The sequence below is a fragment of the Danio aesculapii genome, chromosome 15 (genome assembly GCF_903798145.1).
Source record: "Danio aesculapii chromosome 15, fDanAes4.1, whole genome shotgun sequence".
NCBI lineage: Eukaryota > Metazoa > Chordata > Actinopteri > Cypriniformes > Danionidae > Danio > Danio aesculapii.
Genome location: NC_079449.1, coordinates 43,516,299 through 43,530,885, shown reverse-complemented (window position 1 = coordinate 43,530,885; position 14,587 = coordinate 43,516,299). Strand labels below are relative to the sequence as shown.

Below are 14,587 nucleotides of genomic sequence, written 5' to 3'. Positions count from 1 at the left end.
CCAGGAGCTGCGTTTCTTTGCAGTTTTTGCTTTCGTGAATCCACTAGAGGCCGTTGTATACGCTTTTTCAGATCTCAAATTTCTCTCGCAAGTGCCATTCACACCTGCTGTTCTCGTGTAAATCCACCAGAGGCCGCTGTCAACTGACTAACTGACTGACCGACCAAGCAACTGACTGATCAATTGACCCACCCACCCCATTCCCTAAACCCAACCAATAGTGTTTTCAAAAGCAATTCCCTCGCGGCAGCCTGATTATTTTACCACATTTTCAGATTTTACCACATTCTCACCCTGTTATTTACATGTTTATTTTATGTTTTGGCTTCTGTTTTTGTATTTTTTGTAACTGACTTGAACCCCATCATCGTGGTCAACTCCTCTCTGCGTCTTAAGTCCACTGACGTACGTGGCGAGGCACTGGACAAACTGCTAACAGCGGGAAAGCCGTCCACATGGAGGTAAGCGGTCAGCTGGTAGTGAGGAACGGCGTAATACCACCCTGTAACGTTTGTTTTAAAGACAAAATACAGGCATACATACCTCTGACTACATCATTCATGATCTCCAGACATGTATATAGGGCTACGTTTTAAGAATGAGCCTGTGTTGGAAATACGAGGCCAGTTGAACTGCTTTCTCTTCAAAATACAGTCAATAATGCCTCAACGCAAGATTAAACACAACAAAATCAGTCATAAGTGGCCATTTTTCTTGGAAATTGAGATTTATACATCACATGAAAGCTGAATAAATGAGATTTCCATTATTGTGAGGGTTGGTAGAATAGCATAGATTTGGCTTAAGGGCGTCACACATGGGATGCGCTGCTCAGCGCTACAACACGGTGCGCACATGACAGTTGAAATTATCGAACACCAGACGCGCACATTCGCATGCAATTTAAAATGAAACTGTTCAGATGGCGCTCTGTGGCGCGGCAGAAATATGAACTGTGTCCTAAGTCGTGGCTAGGCAACGCGGACAGCCGCCGACTTGCGGCGCCAGTGTGTGTACCCTGATAGAAATCTTTGTTTAGAATTCTGAAATTCATGGCACTACGTGGCCGAGTGGCGCATCTGGTGTGTGACCCCCTTTACATAAACGTTTTAAATATCAGGGGTCCGTTCTTCGTACCTTGCTTAAATGATCTAATATGATTTCTCAGATCCTGGATATTTTAATCTTGATAACTGATCTCTGGCTAATTTAATTATTAAAATGTCTGGATGAACTGATCTGAGATCGCTGTGTGTGTTGTGAAGGACAGATCTATCGATCCCCAAAATCATGATCAGCAATGCAACAATATTCAAGTTTCTATTCAAGTTTCTTAATCAGCGTAAAGAATAACTGGCTGTTTAAATTAATTTTGCACCAAAAAAGCCTTTTGATATCGGTAAAGGTGTCTGCCACTCTTTAGAAGCATTAAATCACCATTAAACTGCCAAAACGTGGAGACGTTCATGACTGCATAAATTATTGTTCCCTTAAAAAAAACTGTTGAATATTCTACATATCTATTATTATACACAAATTATATTAAAGGTAATGTATTGCGCAATAGCACAGTGGGTAGCACTGTTGCCTCACAGCAAGAAGGTCGCTGGTTCGAGCCTCGGCTGGGTCAGTTGGCATTTCTGTGTGGAGTTGTTGTCATGTTCTCCCCATGTTGCTGTGGGTTTCCTCCGGGTGCTCCGGTTTCCCCCACAGTCCAAACACATGTAGAACAGGTGAATTGGGTAAGCTAAATCGCCGTAGTGTATGGATGTTTCCCAGTGATGGGTTGCAGCTGGAAGGGCATTCGCTGTGTAAAACAAATGCTGGATAAGTTGGCGGTTCATTCCGCTGTGGCAACCCTGGAATAATGAAGGGACTAAGCTGAAGGAAAATGAATGAATGAAAATTATACTAAAGTTGGTACCTTAAAATAGTACGCGTCTGTATCTGTTCATATTAATAAATGTTCATTTTAAACACCGTGAGGAGAACCACCCCTTGACAGTTTTTGTACTTTAATTCGGAGTTTAGATTGCATAAATTGTATTTTTATATATGTATTATTATAACTAAATACAAATATAACTAAATACAATAAAAATACAAATAGTAACATTAAAAAAATAAATAAATACTTCTAATAATGATATATATATATATATATATATATATATATATATATATATATATATATATATATATATATATAATTAAAAATTTATATATTTACTATTTTCCCATGTGTATATAACTACTACTGTAAGAAAATCTCAGAATTTGGTACATACTTTCAGTGTTACCTTTGCTTGAAAAGACCCTGAACCTGTATGTATGATATAAGCCTGCTCTCAAGCAGGTTTGAGCTACCAGAACTGTTGCTATGACAACAACTCTTGGGTGAGTTTCAAAGAAAGAAACGATCCTGAATTGTGTCATATCCAGTGTCAATAACCAAATCCAGCTACGAGTAATCCACGTATGAAGAACGGACTCTTAGATTCTGAGGGTTCAAAAGCATCTAAATATTGAGAAAAATCACCTTTAAAGCTCTTAGCAATGAACATTACTAATCAAAGTATAGGTTTTGATGCATGTACAGCAGGACATTTTTTACTTCATATTCTAATGTTTTTTCATGCATATGGTGAATGTTTGGCTATTGTTAAAGATATACCCATGTAACTTAAGACTGACTGTGTCAAAACGATACCGTAACCCAGTTTACAGCTGAAATACTGGCGTACAGTAAATGCATTCATTCCACCTCTGAGCATTCGATGACCTTTTTACATGACATATACAGTATGAAGGTGTTCACTGTTGATTCACTCTGGTTTTTAATCCGCTGTGCTCTCAGGAACGGTTCGGTCTCTGTAACCATGTTTTCATGCACCTGTTTTATCTGCATATTTGTTTATCGCATTATAAATGTATGCGCACAACTGAGTAGGATAGACTGTTTATCCAATAAGAAAATAAAATGTGCATAAACTTCAATGAGAAACACGTTTACTAAATAAATTCCAGATAGTTTTAGTTCCAGATCATGCGATGATAAAAATGTGCATGATGGGATGCATTAATGGACTTTGCAGCACATTGTAAAACATCTGAAAAGTTGGGTCACACTTTATTTTGATGGTCTGTTTGTTGAATTTGTTACATTGCATCTACATGTCAACTAATTCTCATTAGATTATCAGTAGACTGTTAGGTTAGGGTTAGGGTTGGTGTAAGCTGACATGTACTTGCTAAATTTCTTATAGTCAGTTAAATGTCTGTTGGAGCAGTATCAGCAGACCGTCTACTAATACTCAACTGGACCATCAAAATAAAGTGTTACCGAATGTTATTTTGCTCTTTCTAATACCCCTCAGACACAAGTCCGTCATCAGAGTGCTTCAGTATTATTATTATTCTCTTATTATTTCCTCCAGAACTGTCTCGAGCATCTGTCTGCGCTCCCAAAAAATCTCACACCTCCTAAAGCCACCGCGTTCATTGCATTTCATCTTTGAGCTCTATATTAATGATCTTGGCATAAAGTCTAAAGGTCATGGCGCAAAAGCATTAAGGACGTGTCTGAATATACTTTTGCTATTTTAAGGACAGAAAAAAACACTCTGCGCCCTGCTTATTCTCTTAATGAGTTCTGGGTGTGTTTTGAGCATAACGTGCATTAAACCAATCAGAGTCTCATCTCTCATTCTGTTTAAGAGTCAGTTGTGTCGCTCCATGGTGCATTTGCTATTTACATGGTGGACTTTGTAGGTGTAAAAACTGAACGCTTCACTAGCGAGAAAACAGTTAAACAGAGAATCTGGAGAGCGAGGATAAAGAACGAGCCTCCTCCATTCAGCCTCTTTACTTTACTTTTACTCTTTACTCCTTTACTTTGGTGGAGTGAGGAAACGGTGGAAACTCACTCCACTGAACACATCCATTAGCCCACATATTTCATTTCCTTTGTTAAGAGCAGAGATTTGTGTCAAAACTATTTCTAAATTCAGTTCTAATCTCCAGCAAAGGAATAAATGAACAATAATAATGAAGTGTGGAGTTATATCCAAACACACGTCCTGTTCTTATGCTCCATATGGTGATGCAGACGTCTCCAAAACACCACAGCTGGACAAATCTAAACTAGTTTTTATTAAAGCAAATATAAATCTGCAGATAATAAATAATACTGCTGATAATAATAACATTATACAGAAGCAGATTGACATGAATAAACTGAAAAAGCCCCCCGAGGTGAAGAAGGCATAGAGGCAGTGGTGTTTTTTTGTTTTTAAATAATCATTTCTGTATCATAAAGATACAGAAATATCTGTAAAGATATTTGTGTGTTGCTGTTCATCTTGTGCGTATAGAGCAGTGTGTAAGCATTAAAGGTGCATAACTAACGCTCTCTGTGCTGGACTTTAGAGCAGTTGTTTGTTGGTCAATGGCACTCTTGGTCTATTTTAGTTCCTCAAAATAGCAACACACCAGCAATGCGCCTTAACACACATCTTTTATAGACGAGCACACACATGAGTCCACATAGTGGCGCAAATGGATTTACTATTTAAACAACATGGCGCAAAACGTGAAAATTACAGTTGCGCTGGTCTGAAAATAGCAACACATCGTCTTGCGCCTTTTTGCCCTGGGTGTAGGATAGGGCTCTTCAGAGGCGCAACTCATTTATTAAAGAAAAGCACAGTGGCAAATCCCAACACTGCTGATATCTACTCCAGTTTATCAGGAAGTGATGATTGTGTTCTCTTTTGTTTCTCATTGGATGGAAATGCTGCTTTATTAGCGAATGTTTTATGCGATATTAGTTTGCGCATAATTAATTTGAATGGAAACAGCTAATGATAAAACACCAATACCTCTCTCACACACACACACACACACACAAAAACACACAACACAGTCAGTTTTTTTTTTGCAGAAATATATAAATAAATAGTGAATAAATAAGGCAGTACATGCATGTAAATAAATAACTTCTCAAAATGAATAAATAAATACAACCCATCGGTCAATAAATAGAATATAAAGGAGAGCGGCTCATGACAGGACTCTTCTAGCTTATGTCATGCGGTGGTGTAGTGAGTGACATCATTTCCTGTGCTCTCCGGAGGCGATGTAGGCCAGCGCTCTGTTGACGGTGATGGAGCGGATGTGGAAACCCTTCAGTGTTTTACACAGAGACACTCGGTCGTCAAACGAAGAGCCCCTCCAGACGCGCCACTGCACACACACACACACACCATCAAACCATTGAGAGACTCTGTGTGTGTGTGTGTGTAAGTGTGTACGTATACACACACACACATACATATACACACATTAAAATACACACACAGATATGGTCTTTGTGGTTTACGAGGACAACTTTGTATAATGACTTGGATAATTCAATGTTGAGGAGGTTTATGAGGACATGCCTTATGTTTTCATAATTAAAATACTTAGCGGGGTCTTTTGATATTCATAATTTGCGACAGGTTTCTGTGAGGGTTGGGTTTAGGGGTATATGGTTAAGATAAGTCTATATAATACGCTGTTTTCATTGTACTAAATACATTACGCCTATTGAGAGTCCTCATAAACCACCAAAACAAGCGTGTGTGTTTTTTGTGCATGTCACAGGTGTCAAGTCCAGTTCCTGGAGGGCCGCAGCTCTGCACAGTTTAGTTCCAACCCTAATTAAACACACCTGATCAAACTAATTAAGTCCTTCAGTCTTGTTTGAAACATGCAGGTATGTAGAAGCAGGGTTGCGGCCCTCCAGGAACTGACACCCCTGGTATATGTGGTTTATGAGGACAACATGTCAGGGTACTTATTATGAGGACACTTAGGGTTAGAAGGATATCTCACTGCAAACTTACTTTGTTTTAGTCTGGTTTCTAGTCTAAATATCAAAACAATCTTAAATCAAGAAGGATTTTCTAGACAAGCAATACATAATGTCTTGCATTAAGAAATAATAAGACAGAATTTTGTGATTTTCAAATTAAAAATGAGCAAAATAACCTGCCAATGGTGTAAGCTAAATCATCTAGTTTTTCCTTTTGACATCAATTTATTCTGCTTACCCCATTGGCAGATTATTTAGCTTGATTTCAGGAAAAAACCCACTTAATTTTGGCATATTACAGTATTTCCTAACACAAGACAACATGTTTTGCTTGTCTAGAAAATGCTTTTTGACTTAAGAATCTTTAGATATTCAGACTAGAAACAAGACAAAAGCAATCAATGTAAGAAAAGCGTTTTTTGCAGTGTGACTTGAGATGTCCTTCTAAACCTAAGTGTCCTCATAATGAGTAACCTGACGTGTGTAACTTTTATGCAAAAAATAAGGCTTATATGGCATTTAAAAAAATCTCCTCATGAATCATGATGTGGATGTGTATTTATTACAACTTTGACCTTAATTATCAGGATGATCACAACTATGAGATTATACACTCACCGGCCACTTTATTAGGTACACCTGTCTAACTGCTCGTTAAAGCAAATTTCTAATCAGCCAATCACAGTGCAGCAACTCAATGCATTTAGGCATGAAGACATGGTCAAGATGATCTGCTGCAGGTCAAACTGAGCATCAGAATGGGGAAGAAAGGGGATTTAAGAGACTTTGATGGTGGCATGGTTGTTGGTGCTAGACGGGCTGGTCTGAGTATTTCAGAAACTACTGATCTGTTAGGATTTTCACGCACAACCATCTCTAGGGTTTACAGAGAATGGTCCAACAAACTTGTTGATGCCAGAGGTAAGAGGAGAATGGCCAGACTGGTTCCAGCTGATAGAACGGCAACAGTAACTCAGATAAGCACGTGTTACAACCGAGGTCTGCAGAAGAGCATCTCTGAACACACAACTCGTCCAACCTTGAGGCGGATGGGCTACAGCAGCCACATTTGGATGGTCGGGTCAGAATTTGGCATGGAGCATGGATCCATCCTGCCTTGTATCAGCGGTTCAGGCTGGTGGTGGTGTAATGGTGTGGGGGATATTTTCTTGGCACACTTTGGGTCCATTAGTACCAATTGAGCATCGTGTCAACACCACAGCCTACCTGAGTATTGCTGCTGACCATGTCCATCCCTTTATGACCACAGTGTCTCCATCTTCTGGTGGCTACTTCCAGCAGGATAACACACCATGTCATACAGTGTGAATCATCTCAGACTGGTTTCTTGAACATGACAATGAGTTCACCTTACTCAAATGGCCTCCATAGTCACCAGATCTCAATCCAATGGAGCACCTTTGGGTTGTGGTGGAACGGGAGATTGGCATCATGGATGTGCAGCCGACAAATCTGCAGCAACTGCGTGATGCTATCATGTCAATATGGAGCAAAATCTCTGAGGAATATTTCCAGTAGCTTGTTGAATCTATGACACGAAGAATTAAGGCAGTTCTGAAGGCAAAAGCGGTCCAAGCCGGTACTAGTAAGGTTTACCTAATAAAGTGGCCGCCTAGTGCAGAGTGTACAGTAAATTGTCCTTGTAAACCAGGTACTGATTTGCATATTTTCCTCACTAGTTATCATAGAATATATTCATAAAATAACACTGAGTGGTACAACTTTACAGTTTTGTTTTGAGTGTGTGTGTGTGTGTGTGTTTGTGTGTGTGTGCGTGTGTGTATGTGCGCTCACCTGAGGAAACACTCCTTCAGCAGACTCACACTTCTGATTCAAGCACTTAAAATCAAGCAGAACATAAGTTAGTACACTTTGCACACACACACACACACACACACACACACACACACACACACACACACTATATTGTCAATATACTCTTCAAGTAAAGATTGAATGCATGATTACACACACTTATTTGTGAAATAATGAATAAGAAAGAATGTTTGGCAGGAGGTATAATAATAATAATAATAATAATAATAATAATAATGATGAAAGCTAGAGCGCCTCTGACTGTAATGCTTGACTATATTCTCACATTGATGAGCTGTGTGTTGGCCATCATGACAGGACTCAGCTCTTGTGTGCTGGGCCTGTAGGAGTTCAGCAGCAGATCATAATAGCGCAGATCACCTCTGATGTTCTTCACACACTCCACCTGGCCAAACACACACTAACATTAGACTGACAGCAGCACACACACTTACATTAGACTGACAGCAGCACACACACACTTTAGACGCATTAGACTGACAGCAGCACACACACACTTACTTCGCTGAAGTTAGAGCTTCTGTGGCCCGAGCAGGACGAGTTCTGGAATCAGCAAACATTTCACAGCATTAATAATCACACTGATCAGTCACGCATATTCATTCATTCATTCTCCTTCAGCTTAGTCCCTTTATTAATCTGGGGTCGCCACAGCGGAATGAACCGCCAACTATTCCAGCATATGTTTTACACAGTGGATGCCCTTCCAGCTGCAACCCAGTACTGGGAAAGAGTCACACATATGTATTTTATTATTTCTTCATTAATACATTCTTAACCCTCGTGTGCTGTTGGGTCATTTTCATCCACTCTGGGCTGATTTTGAGTCTTAATTTGGCCACAGCTTTCTCTGCGCTCCAGCAAAAAGGATGATTTAGATACATATTTAGGTAAAATATTTGGTGTGGGCATTTTTCTGTTTCGTCATTAAAAATACAATTACAAATGCTTGATGAATATCTTAGAGCGATGTTTCCAATGCACTTTCATGGCAATTCATAACTCTTTTTTGATGGCTTTTGATTTAATCTGCATAATCTCACTTGTACATTTTTGTATGATCTGCTCATCCTCAAATGAGGAGTAGGCTTAGATGTTTGCCTATATATGCATACATATATATTCAATTGAAGTCAGAATTATTCTTCAGAATTATTCCCTTTGATTTCTTTTTTAAATATTTCCCAAATGATGTTTAACAGAGCAAGGAAATTTTCACAGTATGTCTGATAATATTTTTTCTTCTGGAGAAAGTCTTGTTTTATTTCGGCTAGAATAAAAGCAGTTTTTAATTTTTTAAACACCATTTTAAGGTCAATATTATTAGCCCCTTTAAGCTATATCTGTTTTCAATAGTCTACAGAACAAACCATCGCTATACAATAACTTGCCTAATTACCCTAACTTGCCTAGTTAACCTAATTAACCTAGTTAAGCCTTTAAATGTCACTTTAAGCTGTATAGAAGTGTCTTGAAGAATATCTAGTCTAATATTATTTACTGTCATCATGGCAAAGATAAAATAAATCAGTTATTAGAGATGAGTTATTAAACTATTATGATTAGAAATGTGTTGAAGAAATCTGCTCTCCGTTTAAAAGAAATAGTGAATAAATAAACAGGGGGGCTAATAATTCTGACTTCAACTGTATATATACTTACACACATATATATATATATATATATATATATATATATATATATGTCATAAGAGTTCAAAAGTCTTGTAATAACCACCAGTAAACTCCAGGGTTTTCCCAATGAGTGCTTCAGCAAGTGCCCTATAAAGAGTTAGTGGCGACCCCTGATGAATCAGGGACCATGCTGAAGGAAAATGAATGAATGAATGAACATTATTGAGGATATATAGTATATATTAATAAAAAGAACTGATAAACTGTAGTAAGTACTGTAGAATCCTTTATTTTTTACTACAGCAAACTGTATCTTCAAGTACTTCACTATTGTGTGGTTCAAAAACATGACAGTATTTACTGTAAATTACTGTAGTATTTTATTCATCTGGGTACTGTGGTAAAAACTAAAGCATACTACAGTGTTTATTCCAGTTTATCAGTGCACTAATACTGCAGTATGCTGGAGTATTCATAACCAAGAGTAGTAGATACTATAATAGCTGAGCATAGCATTTAATATCAATTACTAGATAGTGTTTATTTGTATGTGGGAGCAATGATCGGCTGTAGTATTATTCATTCATTCACTTTCCTTTGGCTTAATCCCTTATTTATCAGGAGTCGCCACAGCGGAATGAACCGCCAACTTTTCCAGCATATGTTTTTACCCAGCAGATGCCTTTCCAGTTGCAACCCAGTACTGGGAAACACCCATACACACTCATTCTCACACACACACTCATACACTACGGCCAATTTAATTCATCAGTTCCCCTATAGCGCATGTGTTTGGACTGTGGGGGAAACCGGAGCACCCAGAGGATACCCACAACAACACAGGGAGAACATGCAAACTCCACAACTGGCCAAATGTTTATTTTTGGGTGCACTGTCCCATTAGGTAAAAAAACCACACACACTTCTAAAAGTGAATGTGTGTGAAGGAACTCACAGCGCTGATGGCCGGCTGGCAGACGGAGGACGTGTGTGTGTGAGGAATCATCTGAGCTTCCAGATCAGTGCAGTTAAAACCAGCAAACAAGTCCTGATCCATCATCTTTCCCTCCTGCCGGAACACACACATGCACACACACATCAACAGATAGACACATGCATACACACAAACGCAAAAGACAAATAGACACACACACAAACAAATAGAAACGTACACAACAACAAACAGAGAGACATATACACACACAGACATGCACACACACACACACACACACACAAACACACACACACAGGAAGAGAATGTCAGTTCGACAAACAAACACACAAACAAAATCTGACATATATTAAACTACTATTCAGTGATGCATCTTCACTCGAGAGTGTGTGAAAAAATCCCTTGAACTAAACACCAAGAGCCAGTTTCATGACATCATCATCATCCTCCTCCTCCAGCCGATGACATCATTTTGGAGGGAAACCAGATTAGATGAATTCTAGGATGTGATTCGCGTCACATGTTGAAGGATAAGATCATTTCTAAATGAATGGTGTGTGTGAGTACTGCGTTACCCTGTCAGTGTGTAATAAAATAGTGTAACTAGTTTTAGTCGTACACCATAACAGATTAACCAGAGCAGAAGTTACTTTAGGTCACAATTCACACTATTAACTAGTGTCTTATTATTAAGATATGAACTGTTTATTGGCACTTATAAAGTATGATCTTATTCTACATCCCTTGTCCTAGCCAATACCCAAACCTAAACCCAACTAATACCTTACTGACTATTAATAAGCAGCTAATAAGCAGTTTATTGAGCTTAATGAATGGTTTGTTATAAGTAAGTAATGTGTATTTATATAGCACATTTATCCTGTATGGTCATACACCCAAAGCACTTTACAATCATGAGGGGGGTCTCTCCACACCACCACCTGTGTGCAGCATCCACTTGAATGATGCGACGGCAGCCACAGGACAGCGGCGCCAGTTATTGGTGGAGAGAAGAGACAGTGATAGAGCCAAATCAGTAGTGAAGTACTGTAGAGTTCGATTAATAGTGATTGTTATAACCCTGGTCACTTTGATTGTTATAACCCTGGTCACTTAATAATACTAATTAAAAGAAAAAAAGTAATTAAGAAATATAATAAAAATACATTAAGGGGTGATTTGGGGGGGGGGGGGGGGGGTTAGCTTACAATTCAAGGATTTGGAGTAAATATGTTCTCAAAATATGACAGGAAGGGTCTCCAAACTTTGAAGAATCTATTATTTGAGCCTCGGGTGCTACATTTGATTTTTTTCTAGCTTTAGATACGTCATGACATTTTCTACCCATTTAGTATGTGTTGGTGGTTTAGTTGACTTCCACTGCAAAAGTATAAGCCTTCGGGCCAACAAAGAAGAGTGCAACGCTAGTGCATTTAATTGACCTACTGGTAGTGCAAGGTTTTCAGGTGTCACACCAAATATTGCCATTACTGGATCTGGTTGTATCTCCATTTCACATATATAGGAAAAAGTCTCAAACACCGCAGACCAAAATGGTCTTAGGGATGGACACGTCCAGAACATATGCCCCAAGCTGGCCTCATCTCTGTGGCACCTAGAACATATTGGATCAATTTCTGGGAATATTCTTGACAGTTTGCTTTTAGAAAAGTGCAGCCTATGAATTATCTTAAATTGTAATAAACTGTGGAAAACCGAATGTTGAACAAAACGTATTGATTTCTTTAACAGCAGCATTCGCTTTGATGCTGAGGATTGGGACAGCTTCTGGAAAGCGCGTCGCATTGCTCATCTAAGTGAGTCCATATTGATATCTAGACTTAGATTATGGTAGTGGTCCTACACAGTCAATAATAACTCTCTCGAATGGTTCACCTATCACAGGTATTGGACAAAAGGGGAGTGGGAGGAATAATTTGATTTAGTTTATCGGCTAGTTGACAGACATGACATGAACGGCAGTAATTAGCTACGTCCAAATTTAGACCAGACCAGAAAAAAATATCGCAATACACGATCATATGTTTCTCAAATGCCCAGATGGCCAGAAAGTATATAGCGGTAACCCGTGGGCATATATATATATATATATATATATATATATATATATATATATATATATATATATATATATATATACACTAGATTACAGCATACGGACCCTAAGTATGCGTCAATAGCGCCGCCACATTTGTACAGGGCTCCCAGGATAAAAGTCATTCAACTGCACTAGTCAAGACTAAAACCAATGTGAAGATGCTGGACATTTAGCGCTGTGAACGGGTGTAGCAAACAAAGAAAACAAAGCACAATGGCAGAACATTTCATAGGTAAGATTTAGTTTTTTATGTGTTTGTATGTTATGAACTATTGTGCTCAACAAGTGACGTTATTAATGATAATACATTCACTGCACTGACCATAAGGCAAAGTAGCACCAACTTGCACTAAATACTAGGCTTATGCTAGTTTTGTTAAATAAGCAAACAACATAAATAAAATATGACAATAAGACGCTGCGTTGCCATAAACGTGTATTATTGTCGACTAATAACTTTAGTGAACGAGTCGTTCATAACGGGAATTCATTTACAAGCGAATCGCTCCCTCTTACCATTCGTTGACTCTCCGCACACGGTTTGATATAGCACTTGGACCCGGAAGCCACTTGGTGTGACGTCACACTCAACAAGCGGATAGTATTTACGACACTGCTAATGAATGTATGGACTGATTTCACGCGGCCGCCATTTTTAAAAGCGAAATCGAGGCTGCGGTGGTAAGAAACCCGGAAGTATCGTTGGGAGTTACATTGGAACGTTGTGTAGCTTGCTGTATATCTTATCAGCGAAGAGAAAGTGACACAAATTTATCATTTCACCGCCTTCCGAGTGACCCGAAGGTCCGTCCTGAATGAATGGTGAAAATAAAAAGGGATATCAGACCTCATTTTCAGCTAAGTTAAGGGAAATGGCACTAGTTAGCTAACGTTTTCTTTCCCAAACACACGTTTTAGATGCCATTTATCAAACTCAAGTTAATGAACTGATTCTTTCACTATATTAGACTTGTCACGATACTGAATTAAAAGAAAAACCGTCAATTTCCCGCTAACATTTAAGGCACTGTTGACGGCTTTCTTAAAACAGCGCTGATTTGCCATTGTGTTCACGTGATCAACAGAATGGCTTGTGATTGGCCGAGAAGGTCATCAGTTCACCCTCCGCTGTTTACCGAGTACAAACACAGACGAGCCGAGCGATCTGCTTGATGACTCGACTGATCTTCATGGCTGTTTCCGCTCGCGTCTCCGTGTATCTGTGTTTGCACTGGGTGAAGGGCAGTAAACTGTGTGCAAACACAGATACACGGAGACTGGAACGCGAAGCAGCCGTGAAGATCAGTCGAGTCAAAAACTCAGCGGGAAATAGATGGTTTTAAAACTTCAGTACCGGGACAACACTATTACAGACAACACGAGGGTGTGCTACAGTGTTTTAGCGCTCACTGGGTAACATAGACTGAAGCAGGGAAGTGTCCCCACGGTGTTTACCTGCTGCCATGATCTGAAGCCTAGGAGGACACTTGAGCATATTACTCTTAAAGAGATTGCGATGTTGTTTGATGCTAAATTGCTTTTAATTTTCTAAATTAAACTTACTGAATGATATTAAAGTGATGTTTACACCAGTTCTGCATTTTGAAATCTCGGCAACAGCTGGAGGTGTGTACTCCGCATCATGTTACTGTAATGTGTACAGTCCTTGTCCTATACTTCCGGGTTTCTTCCCACCGCAGCCTCGCTTTGGTTCTTTAAAATGGCGGCCGCGTGAAATAAGCGTATACTGTATTATATACTGTTGTAAACTGATACTGTAGTATACTACAGTAAACAGTGATGTATTATAGTATAATATACCTTATTGTTATAGAAAACTACAGTATTGGGTCATTTGTTTGTGTTATAGTTGTTGTGTTATCAAAGTTTTAATAACTCATCTCTAATAACTGATTTATTTTCTCTTTGCCATGATGACAGCACATAATATTAGACTAGATATTCTTCAAGACACTAGTATTCAGCTTAAAGTGACATTTAAAGGCTTAACTAGGATAATTAGGGTAAAGTTAGGGTAATTAGGCAAGTCATTGTATAACAGTGGTTTGTTCTACTAATATTGATTAATGGGGCTAATAATTCATTCATTCATTTTCTTATCGGCTTAGTCCCTTTATTAATCCGGGGTCGCCACAGCGGAATAAACC

The 14,587-nt window shown here is 38.8% G+C and overlaps 1 protein-coding gene across 1 annotated transcript in view; it reads right to left on the bottom strand.

Moving 5' to 3' along the window:
• Positions 1 to 4,232: 4,232 nt before the first annotated feature.
• Positions 4,233 to 14,587, bottom strand: part of il12a (interleukin 12a) — an 11,953-nt gene continuing 1,598 nt past the window's right edge. Inside the window, 6 exon segments of the mRNA XM_056473893.1 lie at positions 4,233 to 5,177; positions 5,179 to 5,244; positions 7,673 to 7,717; positions 7,980 to 8,099; positions 8,216 to 8,257; positions 10,304 to 10,417. Of these exon segments, the coding sequence (XP_056329868.1) occupies positions 5,088 to 5,177; positions 5,179 to 5,244; positions 7,673 to 7,717; positions 7,980 to 8,099; positions 8,216 to 8,257; positions 10,304 to 10,417 (477 nt within the window). The 3' untranslated portion in view covers positions 4,233 to 5,087.